At 38.6% G+C, this 19,915-nt stretch overlaps 2 protein-coding genes across 2 annotated transcripts in view; one reads left to right on the forward strand and one right to left on the reverse strand.

Moving 5' to 3' along the window:
• Positions 1 to 57: 57 nt before the first annotated feature.
• On the reverse strand, positions 58 to 4,311 carry acot8 (acyl-CoA thioesterase 8). Its single transcript, XM_039663248.2, has 6 exons — positions 4,152 to 4,311; positions 3,153 to 3,289; positions 2,844 to 3,069; positions 2,221 to 2,378; positions 1,834 to 2,025; positions 58 to 623 (listed from the first exon to the last, which is right to left on the reverse strand). Exons 1-6 carry the CDS (start codon positions 4,274 to 4,276, stop codon positions 508 to 510), a joined length of 954 nt encoding a protein of 317 aa, XP_039519182.2. The 5' UTR covers positions 4,277 to 4,311; the 3' UTR covers positions 58 to 507.
• A 1,182-nt stretch (positions 4,312 to 5,493) lies between these two features.
• phactr3b (phosphatase and actin regulator 3b) overlaps positions 5,494 to 19,915 on the forward strand; it is a 75,109-nt gene continuing 60,687 nt past the window's right edge. Inside the window, exon 1 of the mRNA XM_039663368.2 lies at positions 5,494 to 5,645. Coding sequence (XP_039519302.2) covers positions 5,540 to 5,645 — 106 coding nt within the window. The 5' untranslated portion in view covers positions 5,494 to 5,539. The remainder of the gene's footprint in view (positions 5,646 to 19,915) is intronic.

Genomic DNA, 19,915 nt, shown 5'->3' on the forward strand with positions numbered 1-19,915 from the left:
TCTATGCTAAAGACGATAGTAACTGTTACTAAATGACGAATGTACTACCACACAACCTCAGATTGTTTAGTTTAATAATAAATGATAAATAGTTACATTTCTTGTTTACACTTCGAAACTGTCAAGTGTCAACATTTACAACTTGCAGTGTATGACTCGAGTTTGTGTCATTTAAGACTTCAAGAGTTGTTAATTAAACAGCAAAGGTAACTTAACCCCATTGTTCATAAGCAAAGACATGTCTTCATCATTCTGAACAGGGTTAGCCTAAATAGACAATTTTAGCACAAGGGACAAAAAAGCAAAGCATGTAAGTGCTGTTATGCCATATTCTACAGAACTGGAATCTTGAAATTGATTGTGCATTGTAATTATGTTTAAATGTATTATTCATTTTTTTACAGTCTATGGTAATATGAGAAATAATACATTTTTAAAAAGTCATCTTGGCAACTATCATAAGGCATCTCAAGAATTCAACACTATTTAACAGTATATTTCAATCCTCTATAGTTTACTCAGAGAAACTGCCTTGACTCGTATCACTCCCTCTTGGGCACAAGAAGCTGCGAGAACACCATCCTGTCTCCACAAACGGCCTTGGACGAAGCCTCTGCTGCTGCCTGATGGGAAATACAGGTGTATTGGACCAATGTATGAACATACTAATAGTGTTTGTTTATTATCATCGCATATACTCATCACTAGCTATGTTTCCATGCAAAGTTGCAATTTTAACTTGTGCACAAAATTGGAATATCACGTAAAACATTTGCGAATCAAACAACACGTGTTCAAGAGACCAAAATCCTAGCACAAATTATATAAATAAAATGGAAGTTGCTGCATTCGGGTTATTTTTTCCTAAAAATCATAAATGAGTTAGTCTCAGAGCGTCTCTTGAAACACAATAAACACTGTCATGTTTGTTCTCTTGCATTCAGATGCTGGTGTTTGGGAACACAATCGTGTGAGACGCTTCTGGAGGGAATTAAACCAAATCATTCTGATGACAGACTTTGACGTTTCAGATCCAGCAAACCAACATGTGAGATGCTGCGATGTGATTGGTCCGCTGGTTATTCCAATTATCCAATCACAGCCTCTGATGAGGTAAAGTCGCACGAGGTTTTTGTTCCGCATCAAGGGATTTATTCAGTAAATGTGTTTCCATCTTAGCTTATGCAAGTCTTCTTATAGAATAAAACAATTATACGCCTCAAATGAGTGCATTATTTTGAAGAATTTAAAGTCTCCCAGTAGTCAATAATCGTATTCCTTAAAACTCATCTTTGACCACCAAAATTACATATTTAAAAGTTTTTTTCCTCAGAAAAATTTCTTCATGCCTTAAAATAGTTGAATGTAACTCGATACCATCATTTAGTATGCGTGGTTCTATGAATATGCAAATGAGCCCCTTCTCCACTCACTCACTCACTCAGCTCAGAGATCCACTGGTTGACGATCACACATTGATCTGATTGGTCACAAGGTAGTTTGTGATGTCAGAAACACAAGTGATTTCAAACCGTGTTTTTGAGACTGTCTTTGGTTCACTGCAGCTTTAAGGTGAAAATACTCAGCAATGCTGTCGACTTATAAATTTACACATGGTTTGTCTTAAAGCATATTAAAAACACCACATAGACACATAAACAACATTAAAAGCTGGATTTTCACCACAGGGGGACTTTAAACACATGTTGTTGTTTCTATTCGGCATGTTTTTGTGCGATATCCCAATACTCACATTAAAAATCTGGGATGGAATCATGCGGTGCATTACTAATGAACTACGTAAACATGCAAGAATGGATGGAAGCTACTGACCTGACCATGGGCTTTCACATTCATAGAGCATCCACTCGTCTGCTCTGAATGTGCTGTGAAACCACATGGCGTGATCCAGAGAGGCGGAAAACTGAGCCCTATGATTTGGGTACGGTAACAGTGCCGTCCCCAGGAAAGCGTAGTCCGATACATACGCTGCCACACAACAGTGCAGTTTCATGTCACCAGGTCCTAAAACACAACCCATACAACATTCAGAAATATTAAACAAGTACAGTCAATATCCAAAATTAACACAACAGGTTTTTACTTGTAAATATACCATATTTGCAATTTTTTGCATCATTATTTTTAATATTTTTGAACTGCATCATTATAAGTGGTTTTAACTATAAAGAAGTGGTGAAGATGACATGCTCATTTTACCTATATGTCCTCTCGCTCGCACCCAGAATAAATTCTTTGGTTCCATGGCAACATGTCTATAAAAATCAGGTGGGTTGACAGGCTTGATCTCTATAGGAACTTCATCAGCAAGTATTTTATTTAGGCCCTGTCGCGTATTATCAGCCAGGTTTGGATCACTGTAAAGAAAAAAACAGTCAGGGTTTGAAATGAACACCCACCAAATGCGGCTAAACACCAACTGTGGCGAGTGACACTGTCAAATCATGAGCCAATTTGGTGTTTGGTGTTGTAGCCGAGACTTTTCTTTATGTGTGCAGATGTGACGTAATGACTCAATATAGCTTATAGTAGCCGAGACTCTTCTTTATGTGTACAGTGTGACGCAATGACATGCTCGAATTTCCTGCGGAAATCCACCAGTACCACTGGAATTAAAAACATTATTAAAAGCTTACAGTTTTAAATCAAGCCAAGGCAAGCAGAGAGTTATGAACACTGGCTGGTTATGTACTTTTACTTGTACTTTGTAAAATTTAGTAGCTAAATTGGCCGGTGGGTGAAAAAGTTTATTTCAAACTCTGCATAATATATGACTTATAATATCAATTGACTATGGGAAACACATAGTTTTGTTCTGAGACCTGAGGTAGCGCTGAATGAGTTCCTCGACGGTGAGCAGTGTGTGCGGTGGAGGTACGGTGGGCATGATGAACTGATGCTCCAGTGGACTCGGCTGCTGCATGTGAAACGAAGCCTGACAGATCAGTATGGGCTGACCGTGCTGAATGGCTTTCACAGATCGCACACAGAAACTGCGGCCATCCCGAGTCCTTTCCACCTGGTACAGCACAGGTACTTTCGGGTCCCCTGAACACACAATTATTGAGAAATAAAGGGAAAACCAAACTTTTCATGTGTGATTAGATATCTGAGTTTAGATCTGAGTGTACCTGCTCTCACAAAGTAGCAGTGCAGTGAATGAGCATAGAGATGTTCACTGACTGAATTGGCTGCGGCTACAAGAGCCTGTCCAACAATCTGGCCACCGAAAAGGCGTTTAGTGCGAGGAACCCAGTGATGTGTCCCTCTGTAAAAAGAAAAACATGGTAATACCATGGGACCCTTTATTAGTTTAGAAGCCCAGCTGACAAAAATATATTCTAAGAACATTTGCATAAAGCTGCTATTGAAGGGTTAGTTCACCCTTGAATATGAAATGAAAATTATTCCAGAATATACTCACCATCAAGTTACTCTATGTGTATGTCATGATGTGACTTTCTTCTTTTAGCCAAACACAAACAGAGTTATATTAGAAAATATCATTATCGCTCTTCCCTGCTTTATAAAGTTATAAATATGGACATTTTGCTAACAAGAATGCACCACTTCGATTCAGAAGGCCTTTATTAACTCTCTGGAGCAGTATGGATTACTTTTATAATGGATGAATGTGCTTTTTTTGGGGCTTCAAAATCTAGGGTACCATTCACTCCAATTAGTTACAAATCTTGGAAGAGCTGAGATATTTTTAACAATGCATATTGTGTTTTCCAGAAACAAGAAAAGTCATAAACACCTAGGATCGCTTAAGAATGAGTAAATACCCCATGGAATTATTTTATTTTTGGATGAACTATCCCTTTAAAACGTTATTACTGAATGTTCGCCGAAAGTTCAAAACATTCCAGTTTGAACGTTACAGTTTCTTACATGTTTTAAAAAGGATGTTTTCTTACGAATGTTAACATTCCATTTTAGAATTTTACAAACATTATTGATGTTACTTTTGAATGTTAAAAGAACGTCCAACTAAAACGTTCCATACAGTTTTTGTGCTGACGTTTTGAGAGCATTATTAAAGATCAGATAACTCACTGGAAGCATGTTACTGGTGCTAAGTAACTAAATCTAATAGACTCAATATTTTGAAAAATACATTTGTTTACCTGTACAGGTCGATGTCGAGCTTTTCTAAATTCAAAACACTTGTAACCAGAACACTTCTGAGATCAGCTTTACCTAAATTATTTGCTACAATGTCATCTCGAGATTCACTACCGCGTTCAGCCATATTTACTGTATCTGTGTGGAGGACTGATCTTCTGAATCGATTCAAAAGCTTTGTAACGATTCATTTTCGTCATCAGTCAAAATGTTCACGGAATTACAGCCCTAAAATATTTTAGTATTTTTTTATTGGTAAATATTGCCAAGTATTGTTGTATTGGTGCATATAAATTAAAATTGTTACATTCGTAATTGTAGAAATCAGTTCTGAATCTTTGAATCAATTGAACCATGATTCACTGTTCTGAACTCAGAAGGAGAAACACGGCCCGATGAGGACATCTGCTGGCCAAATGAGTCGTAACTCAAGCAGCATTTCATATATATTCATAACATTTGCATATGAGTACTATTTTTACAGAAACATAAATAAGTCTGCAATGTCCTTAAATAATTGCATTAATAAATCTTTATAGAAGATGTAAGTTAGAACCCAGTGATATAGGTTATAATAAAGTTATATAACAAGCGAGTGATGTATAAATGCTTAAAATAAAGGTAGTGGTTTTGTGCAATACTTGCTTCATAAATCTACTCGTTGTAGACCGTTTTCATCTCTAAATATCAGAAAAATATCAGTCCGACTCCGGCTTTCCTATGTAAAACCTACCGCATTTTGGCCATAGATTTTGGCGTGCCGTGTTTTGGTGACTTAGTTGATCGATACCAAATTTAATATCTGCTGATCGGACAAAATTAGTGTGAATCAGTCTAATTTGATCGATTATAGCATATCAGACTATTCTTGCTTTAAAGCTTGATTAAATTGTGGCATGATCATCAGACGTGTGTGTGGCTCCACTATCATAAAGAGCCCACAAGAGGGCATCACATGTTAGGCAATCATTCAAGAGTTCCTCTAAGTTCTCTTGAATGAGCAAGTCAAATAACACTGATTATGTGACATATCACGGTTTTTAAGCTAAACGAGACGCCACCTTATATAAAACCAAGATGCCACATGGATTCTTGATTAACACATTAACATGACACATTAAAAAGCAATTCGTTTTTAAATTAAAAAAACAATAAATGAATAAAACAATACCTATAACATAATAAATTCTAATAATAATGATGATAACCCGATGGTCCCCCAGATGTGCCTGCTCCCCATCATCAGCACGCGCGCGCACATGCACGCGCACGCGCGCTCTCCTCCTCCAGCGCTGCTGTTGCTGTCAAAGTGAATCACATCCATCGCTCGCTGCTCATACTCCCGCACGCAGATTGGCTTCTCTGTGTTTTGTGGTGTGTTTTCATCTCCATGGCCACATCAGAGGCACCAGGAGATCGCGTTGTGCAGAGAGGAAGATCTCGAAGTGACCCGAGCATCATTACCGACACGCGTGTCGCTTACACGAACAGCACAGGTGAGGATATATATGTATATTTATGTGTGTGTGTATCTGTTTACTGCATATATCTGACTGTACTGCGCACGGAGAATCAGCTGCAGTTTTTCGAGAAACCACAACGCTGGCATGACTGGCATGATGTATTTGCACATGCTGAGCCTGATGATGACATGCATCATTGACATGTTCATGCTCGTGCACTGCGAACTGTGTTGAGGTGCTGGTGCTGATGCTGCGGTGACGCGCCGGGCTTCCCCGTGACTGATGGATCAGCACATCCATGATGTGAGCTGGTTTCAAGATAAACCTGAAGAGCTTCTCTGCATTTGCCCAGTCACAGCTGTGAATCGCTGTCTTTGACTGACCTTTACTTACACTGAGTATGTGCGGTAGATTGAGATTCGTGCTGCAGCTGAAGGACGAACGAATGAAGTGAATCATTATTTCAAGTTACAGAGTGTTTGCAATGGCTTCATTAAAGCGGATGAATGCAATTAGCCAAGACAGGCCTAATCTATCACAAAGATCCTTTTCCAATAAGTGGCAAATTGGAGTTGTTCAGTGTTGCTTCCGTCCTAGTTCTGTGGTGGTGGTGAAAAGCAACGCATTCTCACCCCAATTCTCTTGACCATGCTTCAATATTTGACGTTTTAGGCGCCCTTTTAGGCGTCACGTACATGACGCGATCCTACGGCGTCATCTAACTGACGCTAAAGGGCGTCTAAAGCGTCAGATATTGAAGCATGTCCAAATGCTTCCCAGGCGTCAGTTAAGTGACGCCTTGGGGGTGAGAATGGGCTGTGAAAAGGCATTAGTATTTGACGCAATTTGTTATTATTTCTACAAACTTATGTGCATCCCTTTCTATTGGAGTGTGGAAACTCTTCACCCTGATCGGCTAAAGTGGGATTAGTGATTGAAATGTGTTAAAAGCCCTTTGTTTGGACACAGACAGGTGGTGTACATGTATCCTTGGATTTGGAGCTGATCACACTGTCCCAGTAATATGTCGACATATTGCTGAACTGACTTTCCCCAATGATGTTGGAGACTGCGGTACAATATCCGCTGATCAAAACGATGATCCATTTAGTTTGGACGCTATAGGAATGTGTCCCTACTAATATCCAGTAACACTGATATATCCCTAACTTCAAATATATTTATATATTGATGCCACTGCTTATATTTTTCTGTTTGTTATAAGGCTGCTTGGTGTTGCATTGTGTGATGCTGATGTAACTTAATATTACCACTTTACCTGTAAAGTGAAAATAAGAGAAACAATTGGAAACACTTTCTCAATCTGGCAAGCCCAATGCGAATAGAAGTGCGCTTAAATGTACTGAATGTGCTTAAATGTACTAGTCAGTGTACCTCAAAATCCATGTGAAGATAATAATGAAATGAGACCACTTTACAGAGAGGACACTTTCAAAAATGCACTTTTTTGTAATATTTTTTTGTTTTTTACAGTTTTAATAAAAGTATACTTATGTTGATGTGTTGACTAATAAATCATGGAAAGTGCTTGATTATAAAGTGAATGTAGTGTTTTTTAACATTTAAAGTTTGTTTAATATGCTTAGCTGCAACTTTATCATTACAAATGTGTAATTACACATATGTTCAATTGCAAGACACACTAGTTTCAGATGAAATGACATTGAAGTATATTGTAGTTTATCATAAATGCTTATCAGTGCATTCAGCAGCACACTACCATATTTCAATAATAACAAGAAAAGTAACTATGAAATGATATGTTTATGCAAATTAAATTACATATAAATATATAAATTAGACCTGTTAAGAGGGTTAAAAATATCTCTAAAGCATTTCATATAAATCCAAACTACATTTTCATTTAATTGCAATTAACATCAATTTAAGTGTCCGAAAACAATATTCACTTGGCTTTTAAAGGAGTAGTTCATTTTTGAAAAAACTTTTGCTGATAATTTACTCACCCCCATGTCATCCAAGATATCCATGTCTTTCTTTCTTCAGTCGAAAAGAAATTAAGGTTTTTGACGAAAACATTCCAGAATCTTTCACCATATAATGGACTTCATTGGGAACCAAACGGTTCAAGGTCCAAATGAGAGTTTCAGTGCAGCTTCAAAGGGCTTTAAACGACACCAGACGATGAATAAGGGTCTTATCAAGCGAAACGATCGGTCATTTAAAAAATAAATAACATGTTTAAGTTTTATAAGCACAAATGCTCGCCTTGCTCTGTTCTGTGATGAGCGGTCATGACTCTCCTGTTCAAACTCATCAAAATGAACAAATCATTTTTCGAGTCATGACTCGAAGGGTCCTAGATAAGGCAATTATTCATCGTCTGGTGTTTAAAGCCCTTTGAAGCTGCACTGAAACTCTCATTTGGACCTCGAACCGTTTGGTTCCCAATGAAGTCCATTATATGGAGAAAATGCTGGAATGTTTTCATAAAAAACTTAATTTCTGTTCGACTGAAGAAGAATGACGTGGACATCTTGGATGACATGGGGGTGAGTAAATTATCAGCAAAAGTTTTTTTTTTTTAAAGTGAACTACTTTTAAGGCACATTATGCAGGAATTATGCACATTATTATTCCGTTTTTGTCAAACAGTGACCCCTAGAGTCGCTGTGGAGTACTTGTATTTAATGTTACTGTCGTAAATACCACTCACGCAAAGCGTCTCTGCAGTCACAGCCTGATAGCCATCTGTCATATTGAGGTACAAATCTTGCATATTGTGCATTTTTTTTGTTGCATTAAATAAGAGATCTAGCACAAAAAAAATGTGTTTTTGAACTCTTTTCCTTTTCCTAGTCTCTTCTGACCGCGTTTTCTTTGCTTTTGCTATCTTTGAGTATCACGTCTGAAATGTTGTGGTTGATGTGTGTGACGTCGTTGACGTAAAGCATGTTGTGATTCTCGTGAGATTTGTCGGGGGCGCTCCTCTCAAACTTGCAATGCTGTTTTTTTCCAGCTTTACTATCAGGATGATTCACCCTACTATGAGAAATGACTTTGAAGATGTTATCTTGCATAGAGTGCCTTTAAGTATAATATCGTAAAGTATATTTCCATAAGAAGTATTCTTTTAAATATTCTGTTAAAGTGTTTTAACTTTTACTTAAATGCAAAAAGTTTGTGTTTACAAGCTACTGGGCAAAAACAATCTGCAATTTTGATAGAATTGATCTCTGATTTGCCGAATTTCAGCAGGTTGGTGCCTTCAAAACTCCTGCATGAACTTCTGAAGCTCCGCTGGTGTTAAAAATCTTTAATCCCAGAAACATGTAGATGAAGTCAAAAGTATTATTAGAAGGGACTGATTCAAACCAGGGTACCATTTTTTTTTAAAAATCAAACTGCACATTTTTACTTTTACGGTGTTTCAGCGGATCTGACAGGGAACACACACTGATAAAAGCATTGAATACCTGTGAGCTGCTTTGATTAAAGCACAATGTACCATAAATCTGTGGAAGATACTCAAGACTGACTCAAGTACTACAACACTGCTTGTTAAGGTCGACAAGAAATTGAAACAAGAACAAATGTGGACGGGGCTTGATTTTGTCTGTGAGGAATTGATTGGATGGTTGTGGTCTGTTATTGGTGGGTCTCGTGTGTGACAGGTTGCCCCGCCCTCGTCATCAGAGAAGAGATTCAGCATCCAATGAAATAAAAAATACTGCACAATATGTGTTTTTTAGATCAGTTTTGTCTCCTAGAAAGACGCATCAGTCCATATAATCATGTAACTGCACATCAGAATATTGGCACGAGCTGCATAACAAATTGCGACATGGCAGAGACGCCACTGGCCAAGCTTTCTCCTCGACGAAGCCTTTCATCCGTCGCACACACACACACTGCGGCTTTCATCTCGCCTCTCAAGCTGCTCTTCAGAAACAGAGCCAAAGACAGATACAGAGAAAGAGGACATGACACACATTCATCACGTGTTTTGCGACGCAGGAATGGAGTGTTTAGGGTAGAAGAGGGAATGTATCTGCACAGATGTTGCCCACACTATAACCGCTGACCTGTTAGTCACACGTTCTCCAACCCGTCAGCACAGTATTGTGCAGATGTAAGGGCCGTTCCTCCATACTGTGGGCCGGCGAAGGGTCTGTTAAACTGATCTCTGAGCCGATGACTGGACGGACTGACTCATCTGCTGCTGAAGAAACACTTCATACTGTAATTTACACTGACATTTATGTGACTCAAATGGATTATCTGGGAAATGTCCAGCCCGTTCTCAGCCCAAGGCGTCATATACTGACGCTTTTGCCAATGCGTAGACATCCAACGCACATGGCACCCTTTAGCGTCAATATGAGACGCAGATATATATGGGCCAGAAGGCGCCTCCTAGTGGTCTAACCCTAACACTACCCCAAAACTAAACCTACCCATAACCGAAGCATCCATAACCGAACATTTTAATTGGAAATTTGTCTGTTTTTACTACACTGTAAAATCTAATTAGTTAGCTAATGAGCCCGCCTCCACTCACTCACTCAGCTCAGAGATCCACCGGTTGACGATCACACGTTGATCTGATTGGTTGCAAGGTAGTTTGTGACGTCAGAAACACCAGCGATTTCAAACCGTGTTTTTGAGACTGTCTTTGGTTCACTGCAGTTTTAAGGAGAAAACACTCAGCAATGCTGTCGACTTATGAATTTACACATGGTTTGTCTTAAAGTATATTTAAAACACCACATAGACATAAACAACATTAAAAGCTGGATTTTCACCACAGGGGGACTTTACCATTTAGAACATTCAGTGAACATTCAGAAATAACATTTTCATTACTTAATGTGAACATTTGCAAAACACTCTTGGGCCGTTCACACAGAATGCGGTTTTGGATTCCACCATGCTACTTTTCCAATGTTTTTCTACACGTGCTACGGACATAACTCGTGCCTCGTGTCTTTTGGACCATCTCGTGCATGACAACGCTTTCTAAAACATTTTTAAAAACGTGTCTCTCGGCCTTGCGCTTTTTGAGCATAGGTCGACTTATTATTATTTTTTGTCTGTTCCGCACCATTGGCTCTAGTCGGATGGCGTCAGGGGTTTTTTGGACTGATTCAGCATGTCGGCAAGAGAGAGAACTCTGATTGGCTGTTCAGCTTAGAGAACGAGTCAGTGCATGAGAACAGACATGCGAGTTGACATTCTCCTTTAGTCCTTTTGGTGTGTTCAAGCACAGGTTTTTGGCCGACGAGAGGTGACAACACAGTCAGCTTTCATCGCCGCTAGTTCTTTGACGTAGGCTCGGTGTGTCCAGGCCTTTAGAACATATTTTTGTGAGCTGGGTGCTTGTTGCTAACAAGTGATAATAAAATGGGACCACAGAGGTTGTCATGGACATTAAACATCATGTTGTGTTTACAATCGTTCCCGCAAACTATTCTAACTCAAACTTTCTGAGAAAATACAAGTCGTCAGAAGCTTAAAGGACAACTCCGGCGCTAAATGAACCTTAAGTCTAATTACACATTGTTACCTAGTCAACCGTTATCTGAGATTTGTTTTCATGATTGCTGAATGTAAATAGTTTTATCTCTAAAAACAGTTTAGCCTATAACGCTAGTATGATGCTAGTATATTGGGCATAGAGTAATGACAAATAAAAATCGCTTGTTATTACCACTAAAAAGGCTCAAAATAGCCCCACAGTAACACGACAGCATAACAAGGGTCCCTACATTCAAACCGAAGCATTGAGAACTTTGTCAGTGTCCATACAGTTTAATAAGCAGATATTTTATAAACACAGTCAACTTCGCGAATACAGGAAGAAGCCATCTTTGAAAAATAGTCTCTACCAGTCGATCTACGAACGCCGATCCAAGTGCGCTGGTGAGATGTGAATAAGGTAATAAGGTGAGCGCGAACAGTAGGCTACGTGTACATATTGAAGGGAAGTAAACGGTTTGTGTTTGTGTTTCTTCTGGAAACAACGGACCATATGAGATTCGGCACAGTTCAGCGCACTTGGATCGGCGCTCGTAGATCGACTGATAGGGACTATTTTTCAAAGATGGCTTCTTCCTGTATTCGCGAAGTTGACTGTGTGTATAAAATATCTTCTTATTAAACTGTTTGGACACTGAAAAAGTTCTCAATGCTTCGGTTTGAATGTAGGGACCCTTGTTATGCTGTCGTGTAACTGTGGGGCTATTTTGAGCCTTGTTAGTGGTAATAACAAGCGATTTTTATTTGTCATTGCTCTATGCCCTATATACTAGCATTATACTAGCGCTATAGGCTAAACTGTTTTTAGAGATAAAACTATTTACATTCGGCAATCATGAAAACAAATCTCAGATAACGGTTGACTAGGTAGCAATGTGTAATTAGACCAAAGGTTCATTTTGCGCCGGAGTTGTCCTTTAATGATTGTGACATTGAAGTCGGGCAGTTCGTTTATAGCCTACGGGTAACACTTTACTTGAAGGGGTGTGCATAAGACTGACATGACACCTTCATAATCATGACATGACATATGTTATGAATATGATATAGGGTTTATGCATGTTTATGACAACTGTCATTAAGTGTCATTCGCTCAATAATGACATTTTGAATGCAAATATGACATTGTTTAAGACATAAAATGAAGTTAAACTGGCATGTGGTTGGCTTTGACATTGGCTGTCATGAGGCATTATAACTGTGTCGTGAATATTTTTCGTGACCTCAACTACAGTGGTACTAATTGAATTTGTCATTAAAAAGTTATAATGGCTTCATGACAGCCAAAGTCAAAACCAAACGCATGACAGTTTAATGTAATGTTAACCAATAAAGCTAGGTGCTTTCTTAAGTTTGATAATTCATCTGCTATGTCATGTTTATGACAGGTTGTGTCGTCTTAGTAATGTCAAGTTGTCATGACAAAGACACTGACAGCTTATGACAGCCCATTCTCACTCCCAAGGCGTCACCTAACTGACGCCTTGGGAAGCATTTGGACATGCTTCAATATCTGACGCTTTAGGCGCCCTTTAGCGTCAGTTATATGACGCCCTAGGATCGCGTGTACCCTACCCCCACCCCACACCTAAACCTAACCGCGTCCTCTAACAGACGCTTTCCTTTAGCGTCAGTTAGATGACGCCGTAGGATCGCGTCATGTAAGTGACGCTAAAGGGCGCCTAAAACGTCAAATATTGAAGCATGGTCAAAGGTGACGCCTTGGGGTGAGAATGCGTTGCTTATGATGTATTGGTTTATGTCAAGGTGTCATTACCAAGACTATCTCGAACAATGCCATATTTGCATTAAAAATGTCATAACTGAGCAAATGACACTTAAAGACAGTTGCCACAAACATGCATATGTCATGTTATGATTATGAAGGTGTTATATTAGTCTTATGCACACCCCTTCAAGTTAAGTGTTACCAAAATGACAGACTGATCCCTGCGTGGCGGCACTATAAACACCCATGACTTTTAACACGAGGGGTTCTGCAACAGAGAGATGAAGCATTTGAATCAACAATGCTTTATTGAAAACCAGCTCGAACACTGGGTCTGCCGAGACCTGAGCCGGCCATCAGCGCTGACACAAGGCTAAAGCAGTGTCCGGCGTCACAGAGGTCAATCTGGTGACAGATGACCAGCACTCGCTGTGATTGCACAGGACCATCAGCTGAGAGCGGCTGGCACATGAAAAATGAAAGCAAAGCAGGAGAGGAGGAGAGATTAACCCGAGTCTTGACAACCAATATATCACGAAGCAAGTCCTGCATTCACAATTGCTAATACAGTACAAATACTCTATGTGGCCTATGTAGAGTCCCTTGATCACAAAGATTCCCATATCTTACCTTGAATGGCTGATGTCTGTTCTAAACAAGTCCGAGTCGTCTGGGTTTTGAATTGAATTGAAGATGTTGATAATAAGAGGGATGATTATCCTCTTTAAATCGATATTTCAGCTCTGTCTGCCTGTATAAGTTATGTGATATGACAAAGTTCACAAGCTGTTTTATTGATATCTTTTCGTGGTTGATTGAGCAATTACGCGAAATATAAGACAAGTTGTACAGTACCTTTCAACATTTCCCCTGATGTTCATTCATGTTTATTTGCTGCTGTAACTAGTATTAAAGAGGATGACCGGTTCACGAGATGCTTGAACTGCGATCTGTCACCACACATTAAAGACACCACACGCTAAAACCTCATTTATTGACTGAATTTCATCATCAATGGACTGAATTTGAAAGCTGAAGACTTTTCATATCAAAAGTACCAACACACTAAAACACTCAAAACTATGGAAGCTTGTTTCCGCCTCAGAATAAAACATTTCAAAAGATAATTGCGACTTTATATCTCACAATTCTGACTTTATATCTCGCAATTCTGACTTTATATCTCGCAATTCTGACTTTATATCACCCAATTATGACTTTATATCTCGCAATTCTGACTTTATATCTCGCAATTCTGACTTTATATCTCGCAATTCTGACTTTATATCACGCAATTCTGACTTTATATTTCACAATTCTGACTTTCACGCAATTGTGACTTTATATCACGCAAGTCTGACTTTATATCTCACAATTCTGACTTTATATCTTGCAATTTTGACTTTATATCACGCAATTCTGACTTTATATCTCGCAATTCTGACTTTATATCTCGCAATTCTGAGTTTCACGCAATTGTGAGTTTATATCACGCAAATCTGACTTTATATCTCACAATTCTCACTTTAAATCTTGCAATTCTGACTTTAAATCTCGCAATTCTGACTTTATATCTCGCAATTCTGACTTTATATCACCCAATTATGACTTTATATCTCGCAATTCTGACTTTATATCTCGCAATTCTGACTTTATATCTCACAATTCTGACTTTATATCTCGCAATTCTGACTTTATATCACCCAATTATGACTTTATATCTCGCAATTCTGACTTTATATCTCGCAATTCTGACTTTATATCTCGCAATTCTGACTTTATATCACGCAATTCTGACTTTATATTTCACAATTCTGACTTTCACGCAATTGTGACTTTATATCACGCAAGTCTGACTTTATATCTCACAATTCTGACTTTATATCTTGCAATTTTGACTTTATATCACGCAATTCTGACTTTATATCTCGCAATTCTGACTTTATATCTCGCAATTCTGAGTTTCACGCAATTGTGAGTTTATATCACGCAAATCTGACTTTATATCTCACAATTCTCACTTTAAATCTTGCAATTCTGACTTTAAATCTCGCAAGTCTGACTTTATATCTCGCAATTCTGACTTTATATCTCGCAATTCTGACTATATAACATGCAATTCTGAGTTTATATCACACAATCATGAGTTTATATCACACGATTCTAACTTTATAACACGCAACTGTGAGTTTATCACACAATTCTGACTTTATAACACACAATTGTTAGTTTGTATCACCTAATTCTGACAATTATGAGAAAAAAGTTTTTAATTATCTTTTAAAATGCTTTATTCTGTGGCAGAAACAAGCTTCCATACAAAACACCTGGGACAACCCTGGCAAACATTTTAGCATTGCAGTGCAATTTTTGCACCAATAAAATCTGGTTGACATATCTCCTTCCACACTGATCTTAGACCAGTATCAAAGCTGTAAATGGCATAGTGTTTGAAGCTTTGCAGATCAGTCTTTCAGTCCCCAGAGTCGCTCCAGGGTGTCTTGATCTGGATTAGCTGCTTCGACGGTAACCTATTGGATCAGTTTTGCTCTTACATCAAAGACCACCCCACTCTTTTCCCCTTGATTCTCCCTTGCGTTCATTGGATAAGACTCTTAAATGTTCCACCAATTTTAAGACTATTAGATTAAGACTCCCCTTCCCCCCATATGTGTTCATGTTTTATTAATCAGCCATCTATATTTAGCCGTTGTAGGATTTTTGCAGTGAATATTCAGAGCAGTGATTAATCCAGAGGTCTTCAACTGCTCTGTGGTTGTGAACGAAACCCACCGCAGCATGACTTCAGTTACAGACCTCACAGAAACACGCCAGCTCGATTTCCTTCTGAATTTATGATCACATTTCATAATTAATAATTGATTATTGAGCATGCAAAGGACCAGGGAAGGAAACTTTGTGAATGACTTGCGTTCCATTTCGTAGGGGAATATTTCAACGCCTTGTCCCTTGTAACTCTGTCTTAACTTGAAAACAAGGGGTAGGGCCAAGGGGTGAATTGGGATTGAGCCTAATTGTTGCAGTTTTGCTAGTGGAATATTTGCCCAATTTTCATCTGATATAAGACTTCCACTTATCCAACATATCTGTGGCCCCCTCATTGTCCCATTCTCCTTTTCATGATGAGTCATACATGTTTAATAAGAGGCAGATCTCTTGAAGAGTGTCTAGAAACAACTCAGTTTTAGCGTGTGCAGAATGAGGCCTGGCATTGTCTTGTTTCCCAGGAAAGATGTCATCATGGCAGTTTATGTCTCTTTACAATCCAAAAATAAGCCTCCATGTCAGTGAGACCTTCATATGCGAGTCACAGAGAACTCGCTGGCATCTCTGGATTCCCTGAATCTTTTCACAATATTATGTGTGGTAGATGGTGAAAGACATAAATTATTTGAGAAATGTTAAATTGAGAAATGTGATTTTTGAATCTCTCATGATATTTGGCACAAAGTGGTAAGCCATGACCCATCTTTGCTTGCAAAGACCGAGAAGCTCCTTTTCCAATTCGCCTACTCATTGTGGACTCTTTCAAAAGAGTTGGATAATCTAACCTTTATAACCTTTTCACTTTTATTTTGCCTCTGTCCTAACTTTTTTTGTAGTAATTCATATGAAAAGTTGTGTATATTTACAAAATACCACATGTTGGTCAGTGAAAACATTGGAAAACTTCTCTTGTACTTTTGTCTGTTTAAAAAAAGTTAGTTTTTTTTCTCCCTTGTATATTTTTTACTTAGTAACGGATATGATTTCAAATGTAGCAAAGTAAAATACTTCAAACAAAACATACTTACAAGTAAAACTAAAAGTACCGATTTTGAAAACTACTTAAAGAAGAAGTACAACTACTGTATTATGTAATGCGAGTAAACGTAATTTGTTACTTTCCACCTCTGCACTGTAAAAAAATATTGTTGGTTTAACTTAAAAAAGTAAGTAACCTGGGTTGCCTTAAAATTTTAAGTTGATTGAACTGGAAAAATTGAGTTAATACAACGAAGTAGATTAATTTAACCATCAGAAACTCAAAATAATAAGTTATGTCACCTAAATAAATTATTATAAAGTTGATTTGACAAAAGAAAATATGTTGTGATAACAAATCTTGAAAATATTTTTTACAGTGTGGGTAGGGACTACAATGAGGTAGTGACATCACACTAAACCCTAAATTTTACATAAATCCCACCCCTGGGAACGCGATTTATATATTATAATGACAGAATATGCTAATCAATGACTAGATGGTGGTGTTTCTTGAGACTCTTCTTGAGTCTTTCCATCATTGTGACTCCGGTTTGAACATAAAAGGCTAAACGTTTTTGACACACGCATGAACACACGCACGCTTTTGAAGCTCCGCCCTCTGTGCCGGGAGCAGACGCTCATTCGCATTTTTGAATGTGGTGCGCATTCAGTGTGTTTTTGCTCACCATGAAAAAGTGACAATTTTAACATGCTATAAAAAATATCTGCGTGGTTTCAGCTAAAGCTTCACACACACACTCTGGGGACATCAGAGACTTATTTTACATCTTGTGAAAAGGGCATTATAGGACCCCTTTAATGAGTCTTGAGTCTTTCTGACTGATCCATTACAAAGAACACTCTCATTAAGCTCATTAGGACGACACCTGCAAATTGGTCTAAGTAAATTGGTAAGTAATAAGCGGGATAATCAGCTGGTATTTATCACAAAATATACCCCTAGGAACAAGTCTTTCCCCACTTTGGCTTCCTGATCACCCTGTCTTGGAATAATTTGCGGTAATGACTTTACTGCATTAATGAAGGACTCTGCATCTATTGCTCCATGCATGTATTATAATATGCACTGACCTCTGTTCGTAAAGCTGTGTGTAGGAGGCGGGACATTAATAAATGAGAGTCCATGACATTATTTGAGGTACGCTGGGAAGTGTCGGGAAAAAGCAGGCGCTCTAAAAAGGGCCTGTTCCCCTGAGGACTGGGAAAATGGTGCTAAAGAGGGAGGTTAAGAGACAAGCGGCCCTGCCAAATGCATCTGCAGGGGTTGAACATTTCTGTGAAAGTCTCGCTACTGCTGAGATAGCAATTTATCAAGTTTGTCTACGCTGTGGAAACCCCTAGTACATCCCGAAACGATGCTTCGACTTCTGAGGAATTAATCAAATCTGGTGACTTGTGAGGGGATTGCAAGTGCGTTTGGTTCTGGCTCTCGCCGCAGTGGGTCTGTGACGAGTATGTCGAGGCCATTGTTACGTTACGTGGCCACCTGTCCGACAGCAGGGGTTACGCTGTGCTGCGCTTTGGGCAAGTCCTGTCCAAGGTCACTGATGACGCATTAGTCTCATGTGACGGTTGCACTGTATGAACGTGCAGAGCTTTGAGGGACAGACACATACTGTACCAATGCTGTAATGGTGCATTACACACATTATTTTTAAGGTCCACTTTAGACATTCTGCTAATTATAAGTAACTTTGCCACTACATGTCAACTAACTCATTAGAGTAGTAGACTGTTAGGTTCGGGTTCAGGTTAGTAGAATAAGTTGACGTAGTTACAAAGTCACTTATAAATCAGCTTCAAAGTCTCGACACAATCTCAGCCGAGGAATAAGAGTCTTATCTAGACAAACAATCGTCCATTTTATAAAAAGAATAAACATTTATTTACATTTTAACCACAAATGCTCGTCTTGCACTATAGCTTCACGCATTACGCAATCACATTGAAAGGTCAAGCGTGACGTAGGCGTAAGTTCAGACCAAAGCGAACGTGCAAAGACTAAGTCAAACGGCATTTACAAAAAAATAAAATAAAAGGTAAAACAAAAATGTCGGACAATTTTGATGTTGGAGGAGAAAATTAGAGTTTTTGACACTATTCTACTTTTATGAACCGGAACAGGCGTGACCTTTCAACGTGATTACGTAATGCGTGACGCATCACAGAGCTAGTGCAAGACGGGGATTTGTGGTTAAAAAGTATATATATTTATAATAAATTCTTTTCGACTGAAGAAAGAAAGACATGAACATCTTGGTTGATGTGGGGGCGAGTAAATTATCAGGAAATTTCAATTCTGAAGTGAATTCATCGTTTAAACAGACAGTCTACTAATAGTAATCCAATAAGAGTTAGTTGACATGTCATTGAATTAAAGTCATTGAATCCCAAGTGTCCACAATTCCTCAGTCTTTCATGTTCCACTTAATCAACAACAATAAAAAAAATGCAATAAACAAAACAAAGAAAAAAAAATAAACACATACCGTTAGGTATTTGGTGTATGCGCGTTTTTGCATTCAAAAACATCAAAATGAATAAGTAATAAGCTATTTTCTACCCAGCTCAGGAACGCTCGATTTTTAATGGGCATCTCGCACTGAAGACCTGTAAGTAAACCCCCACTGCTGCTAATGAGTTTCAACTCACCTTGTCGGTGTATGTGGGGAAAACTGTTTTGAAAACGTCCAATGTTGTAAAATGGCAACCGGAATAATTCGGCCATACATGTTCGACCCAGAGTCCGTGTGTTGCACAATTCCTGTCAGCTCCAATATAGACGGCACAGCACCGTTCTTTACTCTTAAATCGGTCTGCAAATCCAGTCTTGTTTACAAAACAATCCTCAGTGAAATGAAGCGAACAGACGGACGATGTTTTACCTCATCAGCTGGAACGTCATTAAAAATAAAGTTTATCCATGCAGTCCTATTGGAATCCCCATGAAGCTTATGCAGCGACTGTCTTCTTCCACAACCAGGCACAATATTCTGTATTGCTCGGTAGAACGATCCGGTTTGTCATCACGAGGTACGCCTATGTTAGCTATGTTTAGCTATGCGTGTAATGCGTGAATCGGTGGGCGGGGCTAAACTGTCCGTGTTGAAGTAGGCGTTGATCTTCTTATCAAACGAGTCGTTTGCCGTGCCTGGTGTCAAAGCTTTTATTGGACTAACAAGGACGTTTTCAGTTCTGAAACTTACAGGATATTCTTATAATGTGATGACCTCTTAGATGTCAAAAGCTCAAGGAAAATTTGATT

The sequence above is a fragment of the Pimephales promelas genome, chromosome 21 (genome assembly GCF_988280905.1).
Source record: "Pimephales promelas chromosome 21, fPimPro1.hap1.1, whole genome shotgun sequence".
NCBI lineage: Eukaryota > Metazoa > Chordata > Actinopteri > Cypriniformes > Leuciscidae > Pimephales > Pimephales promelas.